Source organism: Sus scrofa, chromosome 8, assembly GCF_054392235.1.
Source record: "Sus scrofa isolate SSC_HxYL_T2T_F1_AM1 chromosome 8, Sscrofa_HxYL_maternal_Yorkshire_Landrace_v2.0, whole genome shotgun sequence".
In the NCBI taxonomy this organism is placed as follows: domain Eukaryota; kingdom Metazoa; phylum Chordata; class Mammalia; order Artiodactyla; family Suidae; genus Sus; species Sus scrofa.
Window position 1 is genome coordinate 78,625,001 of NC_139390.1, and position 24,251 is coordinate 78,649,251.

Genomic DNA, 24,251 nt, shown 5'->3' on the forward strand with positions numbered 1-24,251 from the left:
ACTGCTGGCCTACATCACAGTCACGGCAATGTGGGATCTGAGCCGCCTCTGCGACCTACACCACAGCTCACGGCAACGCTGGATCCTTTGAGGTCTGGGACTGAATCTGCATCCTCATGGATACTAGTCAGGTTCATTACCTCTGAGCCACAACAGGAACTCCTAAAGCTTTCTTGATGCCATAAATCTAAAAACCTGTGGGAAACTTTGGAAAGCATTGGGAAACAGTTCATGAGGTTAAAAGGAAGGTCCTGTTGCTTCTCTGGCTCAAGTGGACTTTTCCTTAGGAAGCAGGAGGATTTTTGCCTAAGGGTGACCCAGTAGGCACCCACTCCAGTCATCCTAGAGCAGTAGAATGAAGACATCTTAACTACACACTAGAGGTATGATAGCGAAGGCAATTTAAGGAGTGGATGGTCAAACATTCAAAACATCTCAAGATTTGTCATTTTTCTTCTTGCTGCCACTGGTTTTAAGTTTTGAGGACTCTCTCCCAGAGCAGGAATAGGGAAAACAAAGAGAGAGAGAGAAGAGGAAACTCAATCCTGGTCATTTTAGTAGGTCAGAAATTTTGATATAAATTTGATAAGGGGAGATTTGGAAATTGTCCTCTAAAATGAGATGAAGCATGTATGTTTCAGGTGTGTGTTCGGGTGTCTATGTCCTATGATTCCTATTCCTATTTTATTGGTCACAAGAAGTGATCATACTGGGTGTACTTAGGAAATACATGAAATACACATATGACTTGTGGGTTTTATCTACTTTCCAAAAATCCAGGTTCTCCACTGATGTGGCTACGAAAAGAAGTTCTCCTTCTTTCACGTGGAAAACGGTTTAAATATACATTCTCTATGTATGTGTGTTTTAATACATGTCCTATACGGATAGATACATAATGTAGTAGATTTCCATGAATAAATACAGCAGGACCAGTCTAATGAATGAAAACCACTATGACTTGAACAAATGGGGCAACTGAAAGGGTCTTCCTTAGGAACGTGGAATAACCATGCTAAGATGCCTGAAATCATGTCAAGGATGGAGTAAAATACAAACACCTTTAAGTTTAAAGAAAGTGTTTGTCCAAGGCTTTACTCTGAATGGAGCAGAATCTGAGCATAGAGGCCCAGCTGGCGTCCAGGGAGCCTCGGCCTCTCATCCTCTGAACCGGCCCAGCCCCTCCCTTCTTTGAGGTTCAGTGGGGTTCCCTGGGGTCTGGCACATAATGACAGAGAGGCTCAGGAACTCCACCGAGAGGGAAAACAGCAGGAGCCCATGCTCTCTGTGAAGGCAGGGGTCCACCCAGCGGGCGCATACAGCCACAGGGACAGCCCTTGCCCCACACTGGCGAGTCTTGCCTTTGTTACCCCCTAAGGAGTCCCAGGGTTCCTCCACGCATGCAGAGGACCCTGAGAAACTGGCTTGGAGCCAGACCTACCTCTCAAGTCTTTTTCGAAGACAAGAGAGCAGACTTAGTGAGTTCAAACACCAGGAGCTCAAAGGGCTCAACTTGGAGGGCATGGTCCCTTGTGTGTCAATCACGGTTGTGGGCGCTTGACCCTGTTCAAAGTCCCGAAACAGGGGTGGGCAAAGGAAGGATGGAGAAAAGGCAGGAGGGCCCCTATAGTGATGCTCCTTCTACTGCAGGAGATACGGGGTGGAGGATCGAGTGTGTATAACCTCTTCCCCGCCCCCCCCCCCCCCCCCCCCCGCCCCGTAAATGGTGATGGTGATAGAGGCAATTTTCATTGACCCCTTACTCTCCGTCAGGGACGGAGCTGTGCTTTTCATTCATTATCATCATTGGCTTTCATGCTTTCAACAATCCCCACGGGTAGGCGCTCTTATCATCACCCTCCCTGTGTTTGTTTTTGTTTTGTTTTTTTGTCTTTTTACTATTTCTTGGGCTGCTCCTGCGGCATATGGAGGTTCCCAGGCTGGGGGTCCAATCGAAGCTGTAGCTGCTGGCCTACGCCAGAGCCACAGCAACGCGGGATCCGAGCCGCATCTGCGACCTACACCACAGCTCATGGCAACACCGGATCCTTAACCCACTGAGCAAGGCCAGCGACCGAACCCACAACCTCATGGTTCCTAGTCAGATTCCTTAACCACTGCGCCACGACGGGAACTCCCAGGTTACTTTTCAGGAAAGTCAACTGAGGCTGAGAGGAAGGGAATAACTGCCTAACAGCCCACAGCTAGTGAGTGGTTATGGCAGGTTGCATGTCTCCTCCCCAGAGTTCTCCACATCTTCATCTTGGGACCCTGGGAATATGCTGCCTGGCAAAGGGGAATTAAGGGTGCAGATGGAATTAAGGGTACTAATCAGCTGACCTTGAGATGGGGAGGGTCTCCTGAACTCTCTGGCTGGTCTCAATGTAATCAAAGGGCCCTTGTCATAAACAAAAAGAGGCAGGTAAGAGAATAAGTCTCGGACGGAGACTCCAGGGGCCAACGCTGGCGTTGGAAGGTGGAGGAAAGGGGCCATGAGCCACTGGGCAGCCTCTAGAGGCTACAAAAGGCAACAGAACAGATTCTTTCTCGAGCCCTGGAAAGACCACGGCTATGAGACCCCTTCAGGGTCAGCCCCGTGAGGCCCATTTTAGACTTGTGACCTCCACAACTGCGAGATCATGGTTAGTTGAGTGGCTGAGGTGGCTTCAGCGAAGCTTGACGTTTATCTTACCTTTGAGATCAGTTCCGCCTGCCCAGTGAGCAGGAAATCAAAAACCGGGGGCACGTCTAGGTGTCTGGAGGCTGCAGCTCCTTTGGATGGTCCATAAGATGTTACTGGATAATTTCCTGTCCTGGGACCACTTTGTGAAATAAAAACTTCCCTCCAAAGGAGAGACTATCTCCTATTTCACTTATAAATCAAGTAAACTCCTGTTCTTTGACTTGAAGTAAATAACCTCTCTCCTCCTCTCAGCAAATGTCTTCCTCTTGGTCTCTGCTGTTGCCACCACCTTCTGAAAGTCAGAAAAATATTAAGCTCATTTTTTTTTCCCTTTACTTTTTCTTTCTTTCTTTCTTTTTTTCTTTTTCTTTTTCTTTTCTTTCTTTTTTTTTTTTTTAATGGGTCCACCTGCATCACATGAAGTTTCAGGGCCAGGGGTTGAATTGTATCTGTATCATCGGCCTACACCACAGCCACAGCAAGGCAGGATCTGAGCTGCATCTGCGGAAAGCTACACTGCAGCTTCTGGCAATGCCAGATTCTTAACACACTGAGCGAGGCCAGGGATTGAACCCGCATTCTCATGGACGCCATGTCAGGTTCTTAACCCGCAGAGCCATCACAAAAACTCCCAAATGTATTAAATAAAACCACAAAACCCCGTAATCCAGGAAACACTTTTATGGAGCCCTTGCTATGTGTAAGGAAACTTCAACATGTTAGTTCTTGTAATCCCCACACTGACTCTGTGTCATTAGTCTTCTTCCCATATTGAGGCTAAAGGGATGGATGCTCAGAGATGATACATATTTTGCCCAAGATCGCCCAGGACTGGAAGTGAGAGTCTTACCCACGTTGGTCTGATGCTAGAGCTCTCTGTGTTTACACACCACACTGCTACTGCTTTCACCTCTGTTCTTGGACTTTCCATCTAGATTATGAACCTTGGAAAAGAAACAATTTACCTCTTATTTAGAAAATAGCAAAAGAAGGTGACTACATAATTTTAAATAGTAATTGTTGTATACGTATTTCAATTTAAAACAGAACTGTGGAGGGAGTTCCCATTGTGGCTCAACAGGTTAAGGACCTGACATAGTGTCTTTGAGGACGTGGCTTCGATCCCTGGCCTCGCTCAGTAGGTTACGGATCTGGTGTTGCCAAAAACTATGGCGCAGATCAAAGGCGTGGCTCGGATCTGGTGCTGCTGTGGTTGTGGCGTAGGCCTGCAGCTACAGCTCCAATTCGACCTCTGGCCTGGGAACCTCCATATGCCGCAGGTGTGGCTGCAAAAAGAAAAAAATATAAATAAGGACTGTGGAATTTTCCTTGTTGGTCATCTTAAGTGGGTACAGATGACCAACAGGTCATGTTATAAACTAGAGACCCATCCGAGGCCTTACATAGAAAAGGGGCCAGAGTTGGAATGAGGCCCCAGGATTCCTACCTCTTAATCTTGTGTTCTTTCTTCTACTACAATACACATCATTCAATTTATGACCCGAAAAAAGGAGTTTTCAACAGTCTAAACCTAACAGTGTGAGGTCAGATGAGAAGCAGATGGTGACAAAGAACGCCTCCTCTCTGTACCTTCTTGTCACTCAGCACAACCCATGGGGATGTTTCTCTGTTTTGTTTAGCATTCAGCAGTTCGTTCTGGGTTCCCAGAAATGCTTATTCATTTCACCGGACCTGAGAGCCAGATATAGTTCGTGGGAGGACATTTTATTAATTTTCCTTTATTTCTTTGTCCCTGCTTAATGTACAGTTTGAGAACAAGAATGCTCATCAGGTTGTAATGCCTAACTGAATAAAAAGCAGCACTCCAGACCGCTTTGGTTGAAAGCTTCTTAATATGTTTATCTACTTAGCTTTTAAATCTTTCCGTATTTTCTTATTCCTTCAGTACAGTTTTTGCAGGTACGGAGTCTATTTCTCCTCAAATCACCAACCGCACAATTCAGCAAACCAATTGTATGTTTTGTTGGCCTGACTGTGGGTGATCGAATTACCCTTTGTTCCCCATTCTCCTTCCTTGGTATCGACCAGGAAGGAAAGTAGTCGGGAAAAGAAAGCACTCAAGAATTCAGACATTAAAACTTCCCTGGTTAAAAAAGAAACAACAACAACAACAAAAACCAGAAAGAGTTTCCTGGTGGCTCAGTAGGTTAAGGATCCAGCATTGCTACTGCCGTGGCTCATATCCCTGCTGTGGTGCATGTTTCAGGGCCAAAAAACCCAAACCAAACATTATAAAAAAGAGAGACAGAGAATTCAGGGAGCTCCCGTTGAGGTTCAGTGGGTTACGAACCCAACTAGTATCCGAGAGAATGCAGGCTCAATCCCTGGCCCTGCTCAGTGTGCTAGGGATCTGGCATTGCTGTGAGCTGTAGTTTAGGTCGTAGAAGTGGCTTGGATCCTGCGTGGCTGTGGCTGTAGGGCAGGCTGGCAGCTGCAACTCTGATATAACTCTTAGCCTGGGAACTTCCATATGCCTCGGGTGCAGCCTTATAAAGAAAAAAAAAAAAAAAAGAGACAGAATTCAGACATGAGAATGCAGGGGATATTCAATGGCGGTAGATGTCTACAGGCTGAATGCGATTTTCATGAAAACTGCAGGCAGAACTGCACATGGAAACTGGAAACCATGTTCGGCTTTACTTGGCCAGGCATCTCCCTGCCCCATGGCACTGCAAGGTCAACTTTTTCTCACATGTGAGCTGTGAATTCTGTTGAGCCTGGGAGCTCATATAATAGCTCGAGTTCTCAGGGTCCCTGAAAGGGAAGGATCCGAACTCAGGCGTGATGGGTGTCAGGTTTCTTGGGCACGGGAAGGATCAGGGAGACAGGTGGAGAGCTGACCTGGGGACCTGGCGGCAACAGGTTGCAGAGTGAGGGCTCGGACTTCCAGCCCAAAGCTCCCTGTTTTATTGACCCTGCAACCCTGAACCCGTCATTTGACCCTCTGAGTCTTGCTGTTTAGAACAAGATGATAATGTTTTACAGAGGCTCTGTGACTTTTCAGATGATGAAGTCAAGCTCCTGAAACACAGAAGGCACTCAGCTGATGGCAGTGATGATGACGATTCGTTCACTCATAACAATACATATGAGTGGCTCTAGGTGACCCCACGCTGTCCTGGGTGCTGGGGACACCGCAGTGAACGAAAGGGATCCAAGTCCCTGTCCCCATGGGGCTGACCTTCCAGTGAGACAGATGATAAAGTATAAAATATGTAAGTAAAAACATAGTGAGGTAGATCGTGGTTGAGGTGCTAAAGAGAAAAGTTAAAGACGGAAAGAAAAGAGGCTGAAAATTTAGAGGGGTGGGCAGGAAAATCCTCCTCTGGAAACTGACTTTGTATAAAAACCTGGAGGAGGTGAGGGAGCAGGGCAAGTGGTTACCTGCGGGAAAAGCATTCCAGGCTGAGGGAACAGCAGGTGCAAGTGGCTGCCTGAGGCGAGAGTGCGCCTAGCATACTCCTCTATGCCATGGGGAGGCTGGGGGGTCTGGGTTGAATTGGCCGAGAGGGGAGCAGAAGGAGGGGGAGAAGTGAGGCGCCAAATCCTGCAGGGTCCTTGGTGCCCAGGGAAGACTTGGTTTCTGATCTGAGTGTGGAGAGGAGGAGCAGCTAGACGTGATCTAACTGAAGTGGCAGTGGGATCACTAGCTTGCTTCCAATGACATGCTTCTGATCATGGCAGACCAGATGCTGTAATGAGGACAGAAGATGGGGAGCAGCGCTCGCGGCAGGGCATCAAGGCATTTGGGTTTGGAGGGTGAAGCACACATCCCTAACATGGCAGCTGCATGCGCCCTCTTTTTTGTTTGTTTTTTGGTCATGCCTTCAATGTGAAGCAAGACGTTCCCAGGCCAGGGATCCAACCCGCACCTCAGCAGTGACAATGCCAGATCCTTAGCCCACTAGGCCGCCAAGGAACTCCACATGCCCTCATTGAGACTGGGCAGGGGCTTCAGGGAGAGGGAAAGAGACGGACCTGACTTCTTCCCCCTCTACACATCACGCCCTGCTGCTGACATGGACATAGAACTCACCCCTTTACCCATATTTGGAATGTACTTCTAGTGTAGCATATATCACCCAGTACTGTAAAAAGTCAGCTTCCCCAGATTTTTTTTGTTTTATGGCTGCACCCGTGGCATATGGAAGTTCCCAGGCCAAGGACTGACTCCAAGCCACAGCTTCAACCTACGCCACAGCTGTGGCAACACCGGATTCTTTAACCCACTGCACTGGGCAGGGAATTGATCCCTCACCTCCAGAGAGACCCAAGCCACTGCCGTGGGATTCTTAACCCACTGCACCACAGCAGGAACTCCAGCTTCCCCCGATTTGCTCAACAAGTGTTTTATTAATCACTTATGTGCAGGCACTAGGTCAGGTGCGAAATGTACTGTGATGTAAAAACTATAAATGATTCAAAACCCAACCCTTCCCATGGTCATCAGAGAAAAATCAACTCAATCCAACAGGTGTGGATGCACTTTGGATTTGAGAAGGGAAGGAGCACGCTAATTTTGCAGGTGTATAATCGCCTTCTCCCTAGTTTGTTAGCTTAGGGATTTCCCACCCAGTTGTACATGGTTCATTATCTGAAGTCATTTAACCTGTGGACAATCACATTCTTGGAATAAGTGAATTCTCTGCAGGTGAAATTGGACAAACAACGCCAGTGACCTCTTTAGCTGTTCAAGTGTTGGTCCAAAGGTTTGACATAATAAGCTTCATTTTTCACTGAGTCTTGTTGACAGACAGTATCGGCAGCGCTTGAGGTTAGAAGCAGCGTAATCCTCTTTGATGAATAGTTCAAGAGAATTATTGGTAAGCCTTTTGTAAATGTGAGTTCTTTTCAAGTCCTAATAATGATTTTTAGATAAACAGTGAGAATAATTGGCATAAAGTTAAGACTTAAGCGTTTAGTTAGCCGCAGTGGATGGAAATCAGTCATGTCGTTACCAGGGCATCAGCAAAGGCGTCTCAATATCTTAATTTCTCATTTTGATAATAAACAGAGACAGTAACACAGGTTAGATCACGTCCAGCTGCTCCTCCTCTCCACACTCAGATCAGGGAGAGGGAAGGAGACGGACCTGACTTCTTGCCCCTCCACACATCACACCCTGCTGCTGACATGGACACAGAACTCAAGACTGTGTAAGTCACAGCCTTGTTTGAGCCAGTAGCTTCAACGTACTTAGCCGCCAGGTTTACCACCTGAGAGCCCAACAGAGAGGACATTCACTGACACCGATGCTACCAAACAGGAAGGCGGCCGAAGGACAAGCAGCAGAGGAGGAGGGGAATGTGGGGTCCCTGGTAAATCCACACCTGGGCACTACGGCTGCCCTTCATCTGGTTAGCTGAAACCGCGTGGGATGAGGGCTTGTATCTACACTTGTATCCAACTGGCTGGGCCTACTGGGACTCCACATTTCAGAATGGAGCCCTGGGGTGAATCCTAGCCCTAAGCCGACCTCCCAGGACTCTGCTGATTCACTAGAATTGTCTGACCTCCCAGGGAGAGTAGTGCGTGTGGATGAATGAAGCCCCCTAAGAACAGAAAGAACTCCAGAGTTCCCTTTGTAGCTCAGTGGGTTATGAACCCGACTAGTATCCATGAGGATTTTTTTTTTGTCTTTTTGCCATTTCTTGGGCCGCTCCCGTGGCATATGGAGATTCCCAGGCTAGGGGTCGAATCAGAGCTGTAGCCATCAGCCTACGCCAGAGCCACAGCAACTCGGGATCCGAGCCGCATCTGCAACCTACACCACAGCTCACGGCCAATGCCAGATCCTTAAGCCACTGAGCAAGGCCAGGGATTGAACCCGCAACTTCATGGTTCCTAGTCGGATTCGTTAACCACTGACCCACGACGGGAACTCCATGAGGATTTGGGTTTGATCCCTGGCTTCATTCGGTGGGTGAAGGTTCTGGTGTTGCTTCAAGCTATGGTGTAGGTCACAGACGAGGCTCAGATCTGGTGTTGCTGTGGCTGTGAGGTAGGCTGGCAGCTATAGCTCTGATTCGACCCCTCGCCTGGGAACCTCCATAGGCCGAGGATGTGACCATTAAAAAACAAACAAACAAACAAACAAACAAACAAAACCCCAGAAAGAACCCTGCCTTGTTTGGATCGCTGTAGGCTCTCCCAGCTGCCTCCATGAATGTGCAAGTTTTTACTTATTTATTTACTTATTTGGCATGTGGGAGTTTCCAGGCCAGAGATTAAACCTGCATCACAGCAATAACCCAAGCCACAGTAATGACAAAACTGGATCCTTAGCCTGCTGCACCACAAGGGAACTCTGGGTGCAAGATTTTTTGTTGTTGTTGTTGCTTTTTTTTTTTTTTTTTTCCAGGGCCACACCCACAGCACATGGAAGTTCCTGGGCTAGGGGTTAAATTGGAGCCTGCCTACACCACAGCCACAGCAACGCCAGATCCAAGCTGTGTCTGTGAACTACACCACAGCTCATGGTAACACTGGATCCTTAACCCACTAAGTGAGGCCAGGGATGGAACCTGCATCCTCATGGATATTAGGTTCGTAACCCACTGAACCACAAACGGGAACTCCCTGAATGCAAGTTTTAATTTTTAAAAAACTTTTATTTATTTATTTATTTTTTTCTTTTTCTGGCCTCACCTGTGGCATGTGGAAGTTCCCCAGCTAGGGGCTGAATCTGAGCTATAGCTGAGGCGTATGCCATGGTCACAGCAACACCGGACCCATAACACCCTTCGTGGGGCCAGGGATTGAACTCATATCCTCATGTACACTAACCTGCTGAGCCACTATGGGAATTCTTGAGTGCAAGTATTTTAACACAAAGATATGAAATGTATTAAAAAAATACGCTAGAATATAAACTCCAAGAAAGGAGAGCATGAAGTTTGTTTTCTGCCTTGACATTTCCCCAGAAAATGTCTGACTCATGGGAGATGCTCAAAAGATACTTGTGGACAAAAGAGTTTCTGACCTACAGGAGTTTAAAACCTAAAAGAGGGCATGGGGCATGGTCAGACATACCCACAACAAAGACATTGCTGTGGCTTGTCTCAAGGCAGGGAGAAATGGTTTAGAGAAGAAAGAGAGATGCTATCTGGGTTGATAAGGAGAAGTTTCATAATGGAGGAGGCGTATTTGAAGGAAAAATGAGGAACAAGAAAAAAGAAAATGAAAATGTAGGATAAGGGTTTATGAAAAAGATTCCTGTTAGAGGAAAGGTCTAAAAGTCATCTCTGGGAGTTCTCGTCATGGCTCAGTGGTTAACGAAACCAACTAGTATCCATGAGGACAAGGGTTCGATCCCTGGCCTCTCTCAGCAGGTTAAGGATCTGGCGTTGCCATGAGCTGTGGTGTGGGTCACAGACGCAGCTTGGATCCTGCATTGCTGTGGCTGTGGCATAGGCTGGCAGCTGCAGCACCAGTTTGACCCCTAGCCTGGGAACCTCCATATGCTGCAGGACTGGCCCTAGAAAAGGCAAAAAAAAAAAAAAAAAAAAGACAAATAAATAAATAAAAATAATTGAAGTATTAGTTTTAGCATATATTATTTTAATGATTAAAAATAGGAGTTGCCACTGCAGCAAAACAGGATTGGCGGCATCTCTGGAGAGCTGGGACACAGGTTGGCTGGGACCTGTCCCACCCCAGTCGATTAAGAATCTGTTCTTTCGGAGTTCCCATGGTGGTGCAGTGGTTAATGAATCCGACTAGGGATCATGAGGTTGCGGGTTTGATCCCTGGCCTTGCTCAGTGGCTTAAGGATCTGGTGTTGCCATGAGCTGTGGTGTAGGTCGCAGACTCGGCTCGGATCCTGTGTTGCTGTGGCTCTGGTGTAGGCCGGTGGCTACGGCTCCGATTAGACCCCTAGCCTGGGAATCTCCATATGCCACGGGAGCGGCCCTAGAAAGGGCGAAAAGAAGAAGAAGAAGAAGAAGAAGAAGAAAAAGAATCTGTTGTTTCAACACCTGTAGCATAGGTCGAAACTGTGGCTCAGATCTGATTCCTGGCCTGGGCACTCCATATGCTGCCGGGCGGCCAAAAAATAAAAATAAATAAATGAATGAATAAATAAAATAAAAGCCAGCAAGGACCAACTTTACAAATTCATTATAGGAATTTGGTTTATGTACGTTAAGACCTATTGAAGGTTTTTGAACATGTGGGCAATTCTGGGGAGCAATTATTGAAAGAAGAGAAAACATGGTCAGGTTTTTTACTTGTTTTTTGTTCTGTTTTATTTTGTTTTGTAGCTGTGCCCAAGGCATAAGGAAGTTCCTGGGCCAGGGATCGAACCCAAGCTGCAACTGTGACCTATGCTCCAGCTGCAGCAATGCTGGATCCTTTAACCAATTGCACCGGGCCAGGCATTGAACCCGTACTCTCTGCAGCTGGCGGGAACTCCTCCCTGTTATCACTGACATGCCACAAGCATCCACTGGCATATGACACTGGATGGGGCATTATTTTGCTCTGCTGAAATGTCCAAAGCACTGCATCAACTGCTAACATAATGCATCAGTTACTTGTTTGTTAAGGTTTGTCTCCTGCCTCTGCTCTAAGTACCAGAAGAGCAAGGATTTCTGTCTGGTTTGTCCACTGTTCCAGCCTTAGCCCCTGGAACAATTTCTGGCATAAAGCAAGTGTTGAATCACTTTGTTGAATGAATTACAGTTATTAATAGACGTGTTTTTTAATAATAGCAGTTTTAGGTTCAAAGCAACATCGAGCAGGAAGCAGAGAGCATCTCCAAATACTTCCTGTGCCTCGATTCCTTGCATGGCCTCCCCCATTATCAACTTCCCTACCAGACTGTACATTTGTTACAGCTGATGAGCCTACGATGACACCTCATCATCACTGAAGTCCACAGTTTGTTAGGGTTCACTCTTGGTCTTATACGTTCTATGATATAATGTCATGTATCTAACCTTAAAGTATCACACAGAGTAGTTTCACTGTCCTGAACTTCACTCTGTGCTCTGCCTATGCATCCTTCCCATCTGTCTAACCCTGGCCGCCACTGATCTTGCCACTGTTCCCATAGGTTTGCCTTTTCCAGAGTTAGACTCCTTCAGTGTGTAGCCTTTTCACACTGGCTTCTTTGCTGTAATCTACGCATGGAAAGTTTTCCCACGCCTGTTCTTCCTTCCTTCCGTTCGTTTTCTTTTTCTTTCTTTCTTTCTTTCTTTCTTTCTTTCTTTCTTTCTTTCCTTCCTTCCTTCCTTCCTTCCTTCCTTCCTTCCTTCCTTCCTTCCTTTCCTTCCTTCCTTCCTTCCTTCTTTCTCTTCCTTCCTTCCTTTCCGGGTTGAATAATTTTATTTCTAAAATAAGTTCTTTCTTTTTTTATTTATGTATTTATTTTTTCGCTGTTGCAAAGATGATTTTATTTTTAATCTTCTTCTTTTCTCTTAGCCTAACTTTATTTGTTTATTGTTTTGCTGAATTATAGTTGATGTACATGCCGTGTCCCATGACTTTTCATGGTCTCTTATTTCATTTTCTTTTTCTTTCTCTTTCTTTCTTTCTTTCTTTCTTTCTTTCTTTCTTTCTTTCTTTCTTTCTTTCTTTCTTTCTTTCTTTCTTTCTTTCTTTCTTTCCTTATTTTTCTTTCTTTCTCTCTTTTGCTTTTTAGGAATGCATCTGTGGCATATGGAGGTTCCCGGGCTAGGGATCGAATCAGAGCTGCAGCTGCTGGCTTGTGCCACATTCACAGCAACTTGGGATCTGAGCCTCATCTGTGAACTACACACAGCTCACGGCATTGCAGGATCCTTAACCCACTAACCATCAAACCGCATCCTGGTAGATCCCAGCCAGATTCATTTCCTTGTTTTCTTTTTTTAGTGCTGAATAATATTTCATTGTCTGGATGTTCAGTTAATTTACCCAGTGAGTTATAATTTTAGAGCAAAAAATGAAATCAGAAGAACACAGCTTCTAAAGGAATAAAACAGTTGCTTTGGGGAGTTCCCGTCCTGGCTCAGTGGTTAATGAACCTGACTAGGGACCATGAGGTTACGGGTTTGATCCCTGGCCTTGCTCAGTGGGTTAAGGATCCGGCGTTACCGTGAGCTGTGGTGTAGGTCGCAGATGCAACTCGGATCCCACGTTGCTGTCTGTGGCTCTGGCCTAAGCCGGCGGCTACAGCTCCGATTGGACCTCTAACCTGGGAACCTCCATATGCCGGGGAGCGGCCCTAGAAAAGGCAAAAAGCCAAAACAAAAAAATCAGTTGCTTTGAGGGAACTTTGGGAGTTTAACACTCCCAAGGGGTGGTCGTCTTGAGTGGCCTTTGGATGGAAACCAAGTTCCTTCCTCCCTTCGGCTAATATTCCCCAGCACCCTCTGTGGGCAGGTGGGGGGGCCTGGGCGCTGGAAGGTGTGGTGCCTGCTGGAAGTTTACCGTGGATACGGGGCGTGGCCACGGCCGCTGGGGCGGGCTCTGAGCGAGTTCCGGGCCGGGGGTGGGGGGCTTACCTGTGGCAGCTCACCTGTGGCTGTCTCATTTTTCCGAGCAGATCGAAGAAGGGGGCAAAGCGGACCTGGGGAGCGCCAAGCTGCGGGCCGGGGACGAGGTGCTGCACATCAACGAGGTGGCGCTGAGCAGCTCCAGGAGCGAGGCCGTTTGCCTGGTGAAAGGTTCCTACCAGACCCTGCGGCTGCTGGTGCGCAGGTAGGCGGGGCGGGCCTGGGGTTCCTGCTCCACCTGCCTCCTCCCCACCCCCCGCCCCGCACCCGGGGAATGGGCTTGAGCTTTCAACCGAGCCGGTGGATTCTTAAGTTCCTCCCCGCCCCACCCCTCTTTGCCTTTTTTCTTGCCCATCTTGTGGCATGTGAAGGCATTTCAGAGATGATCGTCTGGTGAAACACGGGCTTTCCCAGCAGGAATTGGCTTGGCGGGGTTCACTGTACTTCTTCCTGTGTTTGGGGGCTTGATGAAAAGTGATGCTCATCCCTGTGGTGGTCAGAATTCTATGAAGTGTCCTCTCCCTGTGGGAGGGGAACGTGATGGGCGTGGAGCTAGGTGGCATTCCAAGGACCTCATCTACCCCAGGGGAAGTCATCAAAACAAGCAAATTCCTGCTTTGGTTTGGTTTGGTTTGTTTTTTTCTGGTTTTGATAGCAGTGTCTCCTCTGTTGAAAAAGGTTTGGCTTGTGGTTGGTTATAATGCCCTCAAGGAAGACATGCCCACGTCCCAGGAAAAATAACCTGTGGTGGTGTGGGCACTACTTAAGGAAAGGGGAGGGGAGTTACATGTTTTAAAAAATCCTAATTACAAAGTTTTACATGCGTTAGTGCATCTGGCTGTACAAGCACTTGGTGAGATGTCTCTCACGTTCCCCGTTTTATAGTCAAGAAGTTAAGTAAGTTACTGAAGCAGGTGTGTGTGTGTGTGTGTGTGTGTGTGTGTGTGTGTGTGTTTGTGTGTGTGTATGCGTGTGCACGCTGGTAAGTGGAAGAGCCGGTAGGGGGGTCTAGACACCCCTGGTTCCACTTCACGGAGCCACTTGACCTACTAAGTCCTGGGCTTACCTATTTTGTTTATTTGGATATATCTTCATTAAGCAGGTTTCAGCTGCCTCATGTGGCAACTAAGTGTTATATTTGAAGATGTTCGGGTTGGCTGGAACTTGAGACATTCATCAAGCCACCTCGTTTTTAAGATGTGAAAAGTAAGGTGGTCTTATGCTGCAGATCATTTCTTAGGGGACATTTCACTCCTGCATTCAGTTGACTGGGTGAGGCCTTGCTCTAGGGAATGGCAGCTCCTCCCAACCACAGAAACACAGCCCTGGGTGTGGTCCCACCATGTCCCCAGGCTCTAGAGACTCTCCTCTGTGTGCTTGGCTGTGTCCCTTCAGGGCCATCTCTCCAGACCTTGCTTCTCTGGTGGCCAGTGATGCAGAGTGGCTCAAAGGACAGGCACCAGAGTCAGAGCTGACCTGAGTTCAAATTCTAGGGCTGCCATCCTCTAACTGAGTGATCTTGGACAAATTATTTACTCTTATTGAAGATTCAGTTTCCTTATCTTTAAATGGAGATTAAAATGCCTACTTCCCAAAATAATTAGAACAACTAAATGAAATACTCCGTGTGGTAACTCTTGGTAACAGATGCTGCTGCTATTATAATTTTTATTATTATGGGCAAACTCTAGGAATACTGTCATTACTTGTGGGTCACGATTTGAGCAAAACAAGCAATCATCCCAAACACAGTGGCTTGATTTTGCAAACAGATGGCTCAGAACCATTAAGTCTATTCCACGTGTCCAGAAGCACACTGAAGGTTTTGAACCACTTCTGCATTGGAACTCAAAGCCCACCTTGAGAACGAACACTGGCATTTATCTGTTGCAAGCTGACAGCTGAATCCACACTCCTGATGTGTTTCGATGGGACCTGGGTGACTGATTAACCTCTGGAGAGGGCTGCCCTGTTTCCTGCTATGAAAAGTAGTCGTGCTGTCTTCCGGTTATACCTTCTAGTTGATGGTGACAAGAGATTTGAATTCCTCTGTCTCAAGAGGCAACGGTCAGCGCTGGGGTTGAAATCTGGCGTTGCCATTTGCAAATTATTTGTGTGACTTTGGGCCCCTTTAAGCTTCAGTTTTCTCATTTACAAAATAATAATAGGAAATAATTCCTACCTTAAAAGGGCATTATGAAGATTTAACATAAAGGATAAGTGTATTGTATATGTGCAGTATTTGATTATTGTTCTGGATTAGGTTAGAGAGGCATGTGGCCATATAGAGAAGTATTGCCATATTACATACACTGGGTGCCCCGTCATTGAGAAGCCCCCTAAGCCCCTTTATTGCCTTGGTGAATTTATCACCAATACGGGGCTGGTCCCCAGGCTTACAGATACAGAACAGATCATCACAGTGCCCGGGATCTCCTGGAGTTTAGGAATGTTAATTCACATCATCCAAACTCACAGGAAATTGAAGGATGTAGACCAGGATGTCAACATGTTAAGCCACTTAGAAAAAAACACTTCTAGGAGTTCCCATCGTGGTTCAGTGGTTAACGAATCCAACTAAGAACCATGAGGTTGCGGGTTTGATCCCTGGCCTTGCTCAGTGGGTTCAGGATCTGGCGTTGCCATGAGATGTTGTGTAGGTCGCAGATGCGGCTCAGATCCCACCTTACTGTGGCTCTGGTGTAGGCTGGCAGCTACATCTCCAATTGGACCCCTAGCCTGGGAACCTCCATATGCCATAGGAGTGGCCCTAAAAAAGACGACCAAAAAAAAGGACACCTCTAAGTGGAACAAGGATACTTTATCCCCAGAGGAAAACAAAATAGAAAGTCTGAGCTTCATTAGGTCAGGAGGTCGCGAGCTGATCTCAGACTGAGTGCTGGCATTGGCGCTGGAGGCCAGATGGCCCAGGTTTCCATGAGAGATGTGTCTGCTGGCCGGCCAGACGCTCATGCTGCTGAACCTGGGCCCTGTCCCCCTGGACCATGGGGAGCCATTCTGCCAAAGATCCTTTCCATCTCCTTTCTCCTCTGCCCCCTCACCCCCTTTCTGATTGACACATTCCTTCTTTAGATATGCTAATGTGATCGATAAGGTTACGGAAGATCCCTGCACTTTCTGCCTCTTTGCTGTGGGAAACTTTTGTCTCTCAGATGCCTTTTGAATATGTTTTATCTCATCGATTATGTGTTGATTTTTATAGTTGAACTTTGGGAGTTGAGGAGAAGGAGGCAGTCTTCACCGCTCATGTACGTTTAGAGATGGGGATTCATGACCTTGCCTTAGCAGACGTGCGTGGACATTCCTCCCCTGCCATTTGGAGAAGTGGGTGGAAGCCCCTGGGGTCTGGAATAATCTGGCTTTGTATTTACTTTTTAATTTATTTTTGTCTTTTTAGGGCTGCACCCACAGCATATGGAAGTTCCCAGGCTAGGGGTCGAATTGGAGCTGTAGCTGCTGGCCTACACCACAGCCTCAGCAGTGGTAACACAGGATCTGAGCCCCATCTGCAGCCTACACCACAGCTCACAGCAACGCCAGATCCTTAACTCGCTGAGCAAGGCCAGGGATCGAACCCCTGACCTCATGGATGCTAGTCAGATTCATTTCCGCTGAGTCATGACAGGAACTCCTGGGTTTGTATTTTGTACAACTGTCACTTTACTGAGAAGTCTTATCTTTATACCCTGGCACATGTCACATCCAGAGATTTCATTTCCTTCCACTTGATTCTGACAGGGTGACTTGTGATATTTCACTTGCTGGGGTTCCTTTTTTTTCCTAAGTGATTTCTATACTTTTTAAAAAGATTGAAGTAGCTTCCGGGAAGTGTAACTGGGGGGTCTGTTTCCAGGAGAAATCATTTGCATAATGAAAATGTATATCTGCTGGTAGCTTCGTCTATCTCTGCCTCCTGTTCTCTTAAAGTTAGTTTTGGATGGGTGAGGGCTACACCTCGTGTTGATAGGCTTCCTCATGCATCATAAATATGCCAAGAATGCTGAGTCGAATGATGGTGTTTATATAAGTTTGGAGGGTATCTTACTCAGTGATCAAAAACAATCAAAGTAAAAACACCTTCTTAAAAGGCTACAGTGACAAGAGAAATGCAAAGTCTCAAGTAAGTTGTGGGTCAGTGACCTTAGAAGATCTGCTGACCCATGAAGAAGTCAGAGTTTAGTTGTTTGGGAGGGGGTGTGAAGGGGGTGCCATGGATGTCGCAAGAACAGAGAATGTGCCTGTGCCTGCTGCTGAGTAAGTGAGGGGTGGATAAAATGGAGAAGAAATGATAAAATGAGAGGTGAACCAAAGAAAAGACCTTCGAAACGGAAAACAAACATCTCCCAGTTGAAGGGAAATTGAAGAAGGAAAACCTTCGTGGAGTTCAAGGACAGTACAAAAGATATAAATTAGGAACACAGACCTGTACCCAAATCAGAGTGAATACTCCCAACCCTCTCTGAAATCAACCAAGATTTTATTTGGCGGAGAGGTGTAAAATGCCCGCCCGAGAACCAGTAATATTTAGAATGGAAACTAAGGACAAAGGAAAGGGTTTGCTTTAAATCCCTGAGAATCATGCAAAGTGCTCTGAGTACAGAGAGTACCCTCTGCTCTTCACAGATAACCTAAAAGTTAAATTAAAAAAATCAGAGGCTAAATCCCATCAAAAAATGGGCAGAAGATCTAAGCAGACAGTTCTCCAAAGAAGACATACGGATGCCCAAAAAACACATGAAAAGATGTTCAACATTACTCATCATGAGAGAAATGCAAATCAAAACCACTATGAGGTACCACCTTACACCAGCCAGAATGGCCATCATCAAAAAGTCTACAAAAAATCAGTGCTGGAGAGGGTGTGGAGAAAAGGGAACCCTATTACACTGTTGGTGGGAATGTAAACTGGTGCAACCACTGTGGAAAACAGTATGGAGAGTCCTCAGAAAACTAAAAGTAGAACTACTATTTGATCCAGTAATCCCACTCCTGGGTATCTGTCCAGAGAAAACCATGACTCGAAAAGACACTTGTACTCCAATGTTCATTGCAGCATTATTTGCAATAGCCAAGACGTGGACACAACCTAAATGTCCATCGACAGAGGAGTGGATCCAGAAGACGTGGTCCATACACACAATGGAATATCACTCAGCCATTAAAAGGAATGAAATAATGGCATTTTTGCAACATGGATGGACCTAGAAATTGTCATGCTAAGTGAAGTCAGTCAGACAATGAGACACCAACATCAAAAGCTATCACTTACACGTGGAATTGGGAAAAAAGGACCCAATGAACTTCTTTGCAGAACAGATACTGACTCACAAACTTTGAAAAACTTATGGTTTCCAAAGGAGACAAGTTGGGGGTGGGAGGATACGCTGGGGGTTTGGGATGGAAATCCTATAAAACTGGATTGTGATGATCATTGTACAACTATGAATGTAATAAATTCATAGAGTAATAAAAAACAAAAACAAAAGTCAGAGGCTACATTTCCTTTTCAGAACAGACTGTTGTGGTTAATTTCTGAGAGGTATACATCTAACCTCATGTACTGAACCTCAGTCCCTCTGAGTTGGGACTCAGATTCCTGTCCTGAATCGGATCATCAGAAAGGCACTGTAACCAATGGACCTGTAAGCACAATGAGATTGCCCCTAACCCCCATTTTTTTTTTTTTGTTTTTTTTTTTTTTTGGACAAATCCAACCTTCCTAACTTCTGCATCAAGATGCTACCTTGGCAAATACTGTCCTATTCCTAAGTTTGGTATCAATGTTTAATTTTGCAAAGAAAAGTTCTGGAGTATTTTTCAGGGTAAATGTTTTAAACATTTTTGCAAGGCTCATGGAAGCCATTTGAAAGTTAGATTCATTCTTTGTAGGAGAAAAGATATGTGAGATGGTGATGCAGGTTTGCCACTGCCTGGAAAGCAAATCTATTTGGTTATTGCCTCAAAGGATTGTTGTGAGAATTGAGAAATATGTACAGTCAGTATATAGTGTGGTGATCAAAGCACGAACACTCCTGAAAATAAATTTCGTATTTTTTTTTTTTTTTTTTTTTTTTTTTTGTCTTTTTGCTATTTCTTGGGCCGCTCCCGCGGCATATGGAGGTTCCCAGGCTAGGGGTCGAATCGGAGCTGTAGCCACTGGCCTACGCCAGGGCCACAGCAACGCGGGATCCGAGCCGCGTCTGCAACCTACACCACAGCTCACGGCAACGCCGGATCGTTAACCCACTGAGCAAGGGTAGGGACCGAACCCGCAACCTCATGGTTCCTAGTCGGATTCGTTAACCACTGCGCCACGACGGGAACTCCTAAATTTCGTATTTTTGAAGTAACTTGCCTCTTGAAAGAAACCCTTGTTTAAAAATTATTTATTTATTTATTTATTTATTTATTTATTTATTTAATTTCTTTGGAGCATAGTTGCTTTACAATGTTGTGTTAGTTTCAGGTGTGATTCAAAGTGATTCAGTTATACATATACATATATTGGTTCTTTTGCAGATTCTTTCCTCATGTAAGTTATTACAGAATGTTGAGTAAAGTTCCTTGTGCCTCATAGTAGGACCTTCCTTGTTAGTTATGTATTTTATATATAGCAGTGTGTATCTGTTAATCCCAAACTCCTAATTAATTGCTCCCCCAACCCCGCATTTCCCCTTTGGTAACCCAACGTTTGTTTTCTAAATCTGTGAGTATGTTTCTGTTTTGTAATTAAGTTCATTTGGGGAGTTCCCATCGTGGCTCAGTGGTAAACGAACCCGACTAGTATCCATGAGGATGCAGGTTTGATCCCTGGCCTTGCTCAGTGGGTTAAGGATCTGGCATTGCCACGAGCTGTGGTGTTGTTCACAGACATGGTTCAGATCCAGCGTTGCTGTGGCTGTGGTGTAGGCTGGCACCTGCAGCTCTGATTCGACCCCTAGCCTGGGAACCTCTACATGCCAGGGGTGAGGTCCTAAAGGGACAATAAATAAATAAATTCATTTGTATGTTTTAAAAATTAGATTCCACATATAAATAGCATCACATGATACTTCTCTTTCTCCATCTAACTTCACTTAGTATGATCATCTCTAAGTCCATCCATGTTGCTGTAGATGGTATTGTTTGGTTCTTTTTTTGGCTGAGTAGTATTCCATTGTGTATATGTACCACATCTTCTTTAGCCACTCCTCTGTTGATGGCCCTTTAGGTTGTTTCCATAACCTAAAGGGTTGGCTATTGTGCATAGTGCTGCAGTGAACCTTGGGGTGCAAGTATCATTTTGAATTATGGTGAAAGGAATCTGTTTTAATCTCTAGAGCATAGTCCATGATTGGAATCCCAGCAAATGAGAAGGCTGTGTGGGGTAATGGTCTTTCTGGGCACAGGAAGCAGTGTGTCTGGTTCAGAGCAGTAAATAGAAGGTGGGGAAAGCGAGCCCCCTTTCAGAATGAAATCTTACTCCTGAACCTTCCCGCCATCCCTGCCAATTAGACACGGCGTCTTCCCTTCCCATTCATTTAGTCCGAGTTGACATGTTGCAAGGGAATGCAGATTTTTCACTTAAATATACATGTTTGTATGTGAGGAGATGGAGGGGTAAACGTAGATCACATTTTACTGGGGAAAATGAGATGGAGGAGAAAGGAGGTTTGAATTAGTAAAAATCAACAACAACAAGCCTTTGCCTAAAATATGTGCACTCCCAGGCTTCCTGACTTGCCTTGTGTTCAGACTCAGCTTCCTGTCCCGGACAGATCATCAAAATTAGTGGGGGCCAGAGGGAGAATCTAAGTCTTGTCACTTCCAGCCCACAGCTCTGCGTGAGGCGGAAATGCGGGAACTTCATCCAAAGATGGAGGGTGACTTGCCCAAGGCCCGTGCTGAGAGCCAGAATGAGAATGGAGGTTTCGGAGAAGCAGGTCTTGGAGCCTCTTGGCATCTCAAACGGTGAGCTGGTGCTTTCCGCCCAGCTGCCTCCTTCATTGAGAGGTATTTGTGGAGGGGTTCCCCCTGTGCAATGGAAACGAATCCGACTCGTATCCATGAGGACGCAGGTTTGATCCCTGGCCTTGCTCAGTGGGTTAAGGATCCGGCGTTGCTGTGAGCTGGGCTATAGGCATGCAGACATGGCTCAGATTCTGCGTTGCTGTGGGAACTTCCACAGGCTGCGGGTGAAGCCCTAAAAAAGCAAAAGAAAAAAAAAAAGAAAAAAAGAAATATTCGTGACACTTAAAAAAATGGACAAAAACAAAACAAAACCAAGAAAAAGCAGATGAACTGATTTTCAATTTATCTGGGAGAAACAAGAATGAGAGGCGATTCCCCACTGACCTTGAACTTCCTGGGACCCTTCAGAGGAAATGCATTTCACTGCTTTGTGCCCCGAGCTGACGCCAGGGTCTCCACCAGCCTCTGGATAAAACTGTTGCCTCACAGCTGCTTCCTCCCTCCTGACCAAAAAAATGGTGATGAAATTAAGTTCGCCACCACCCTCGGCCCACACTCCCCGAATAGACTATCCCACATTTCTGAGGGTTAGCAGACTAGTTCTTTTTATAAACAGGCAGGATGACATTATTGGAATGGAATGGATGGGGGTGGCGCACACACTTCCTACCTCCGTGTCAGGTTTCTGTGACCTTTTTATGTCCAGATTGAGTTGTGAGACCGGAACTCACCCAGGATTTGCAAGTTTAGTGATCTTGTAAGAAGTACCTGGCAGTGAATGGAATGCTTTTAAGGGTCTCTTAAAGGATATAAAATTAACTCTAATAACTATTCGCAAAAAAGGATTCTGCAGGAGTTCCTGTCTCGTGGCGAAACGGAACTGAATCCGACTAGTATCCATGAGGATGCAGGCCTCGCTCAGTGGGTTAAGGATCTGGCGCCGCTGTGAGCTGTGGTGTAGGTCACAGATGCGGCTTGGATCCTGTGTTGCCGTGGGAAAAAAAAAAAAAAAGGATTTTGCATAATCAGTTCCTTTTCCAACTTGTGGTTACACTTTATAAAAGGACACAATGTCATAGATTTTATCTCTATCTCCCTCCCACATCCTTCACACTTTTTGCCCCCCCCATCCCTGCACCTGCCTGACTAAAAAGCATCTATATTTTAAAGCATCTTCCTCTGGTTAACCATGTACTGTCTCTTTTAAACTATTTTAAAGCAGTTTAAAGAAACTGTTCACTAAGAGCTTTCAAGAGTAAGTTGAACAGAACGCCTTTTCTTTTTTCTTTTTTTCCTTTTTAGGGCCAAGCCTATAGCATATGGAAGTCCAGCTATAGCTGCCAGCCTACACCACAGCCACACCAACTCGGGATCTGAGCCGAGTCTGCAACCTTCACCACAGCTCATGGCAATGCTGGATCCCTGACACACTCTGAACAAGGCCAAGGATCAAACCCGCATCCTCATGGATACTAGTCGGATTCATTTCTGCTGGACCACAATGGGAATTCCAGAACCCCCTATTTTTAAAGCAACAAAATTTGAAGGGAGGGTTGAAACATTTCTAGAACATAAAAAGCATCTGTTGGTTTCTCCTTAAAGTATAGAAAGTAGGGGTTCCCTGGTGGCTCAGCAGATTAACGATCCAGTAGTGTCAGCTTGGGTAGCTGTGCCTCCACTTTGGTCCCTGGCCCGGGAACTTCCGAATGCTGTGGGCCTGGCCAACAAAACAAAACAAGGCTGTAAGGATGAAATAAGATTGCGTATATGAAAAGGGTTCATTGGGATAAGATACTGAGTCATGATTCCATGAGAAACTTCTGGGCACAGTCTCAGCTCATGAAAATTTACCTGACTGCATACTCTTATGATTGTTCCATTTAATGTGCTAATTTGACTGTTGGTGTAAATGAGAACATAAGAGTTTTTTAAGTTTCCGATTATAGCCTGTTTGCTAAGAGGAAGCTCGTTGGAAAGACAATACCAACGAGGCCCAAGTTCAGAATGGGGGTTTAAAGAAAAAGACCATGTTCTCTGGAGTACGTGAGTAGGAGGCCTTCTGATTCTGAAAAAAGTTGAAGCCCCTTGGTAGGAAGCTGGGCTACAGAAAAGGACTCTCTGATTGCTGAAGCAGGTTCTCAAGGCGAATATCTCTCATCTCCTGGTGCATCTTTGTTCCACTGAATTAAATGGTTAGGTTGGTTATATGGGCATATGTATGTGGCATAGGCTGAGCCATTTGGAAAGAGAGTGCTCTTGAGCACAAGATGCAGCCTTTGCGGAAATGACGTGGAAAGGTAACTGTCAAGTTGGCAGGCAGGAGCTGAGGACAAATAGAAAAGGAACGATAGGAGTTTCTGTTGTGGCTCAGGGTAATAAACCCAACTAGTATCCATGAGGTCTCAGGTTTGATTCCTGGCCTCACTCAGTGGGTTAAGGACCTGGTGTTGCCGTGAGCTGTGGTGAAGGTCGCAGACAAGGCTCAGATCTGGCGTTGCTGTGGCTATAGTTCCAATTCAGCCCCTAGCCTGGGAACCGCCATATGCCATGGGTGTGGCCCTTAAAAAAAAGACACACACAAAAAAAGACAAAAAAAAAAAAGAAAGAAAGAAAGAAAAAGAACAATAACCTTAGGATAAGCAGGTGCAAAGCTGTTCTTGTAGTTCCAAACACTCAGTAGGCATCAAATGCAGTGGCTTCCCCAACCTTGCCTGGACACCCAAGACACATGAGAAAGATTTTTGCCCCCTGGAAGTTCCAACAATTGCCTCTGGAGATATGAAAAGGGCCCCCTGCGATGCTCTGTGGCTGAGCCCTCTCTGGAGGCGCAGGAAGGGGTGCGGGGACCAGCGCCCTCTGAGGAGATTCCCGAAGCCAATATGGAGGCAGCGCGACTGCGAGCGTCTCCCACCCCACCCGCCTCTCTAACACTTGTGATGACCCTCTTGCCTCTCACCCCGCTGCCCCCCACCATTGCCTCACTTGTCCTTTCGCTCTGTGGCTCTCTGCCCTTCTTTATCTGAGCTCAGGCTGCTGAATACCTGGGACACGAGTACAAATCCCCAGCTGCAGTGTGGTTTGCATCCCCTCTGAGGGCC

General features: G+C 46.1%; 1 protein-coding gene and 1 long non-coding RNA gene across 5 annotated transcripts in view; one reads left to right on the forward strand and one right to left on the reverse strand.

Annotated features, from left to right (window-relative positions):
* The window catches only part of LOC110262129 (uncharacterized), a 21,693-nt gene extending 8,318 nt beyond the window's left edge, over positions 1-13,375 (reverse strand). Inside the window, exons 1-3 of one of the 2 annotated variants that reach the window (XR_014812765.1) lie at positions 13,206-13,375; positions 3,534-3,627; positions 2,693-2,975 (exon numbers count right to left, since the gene is read on the reverse strand). This is a non-coding gene — a long non-coding RNA (uncharacterized LOC110262129). Of the gene's footprint in view, positions 1-2,692; positions 2,976-3,533; positions 3,628-13,191 lie in introns of those variants that run through there. The other variant, XR_002346717.2, reaches the window with a different exon arrangement.
* SHROOM3 (shroom family member 3) overlaps positions 1-24,251 on the forward strand; it is a 349,594-nt gene that overhangs the window by 106,742 nt on the left and 218,601 nt on the right. For all 3 annotated transcript variants that reach the window (XM_084972580.1, XM_003482418.5, XM_084972581.1), the window contains one exon: positions 13,233-13,387. In XM_084972580.1, the coding sequence (XP_084828706.1) occupies positions 13,233-13,387 (155 nt within the window). The remainder of the gene's footprint in view (positions 1-13,232; positions 13,388-24,251) is intronic.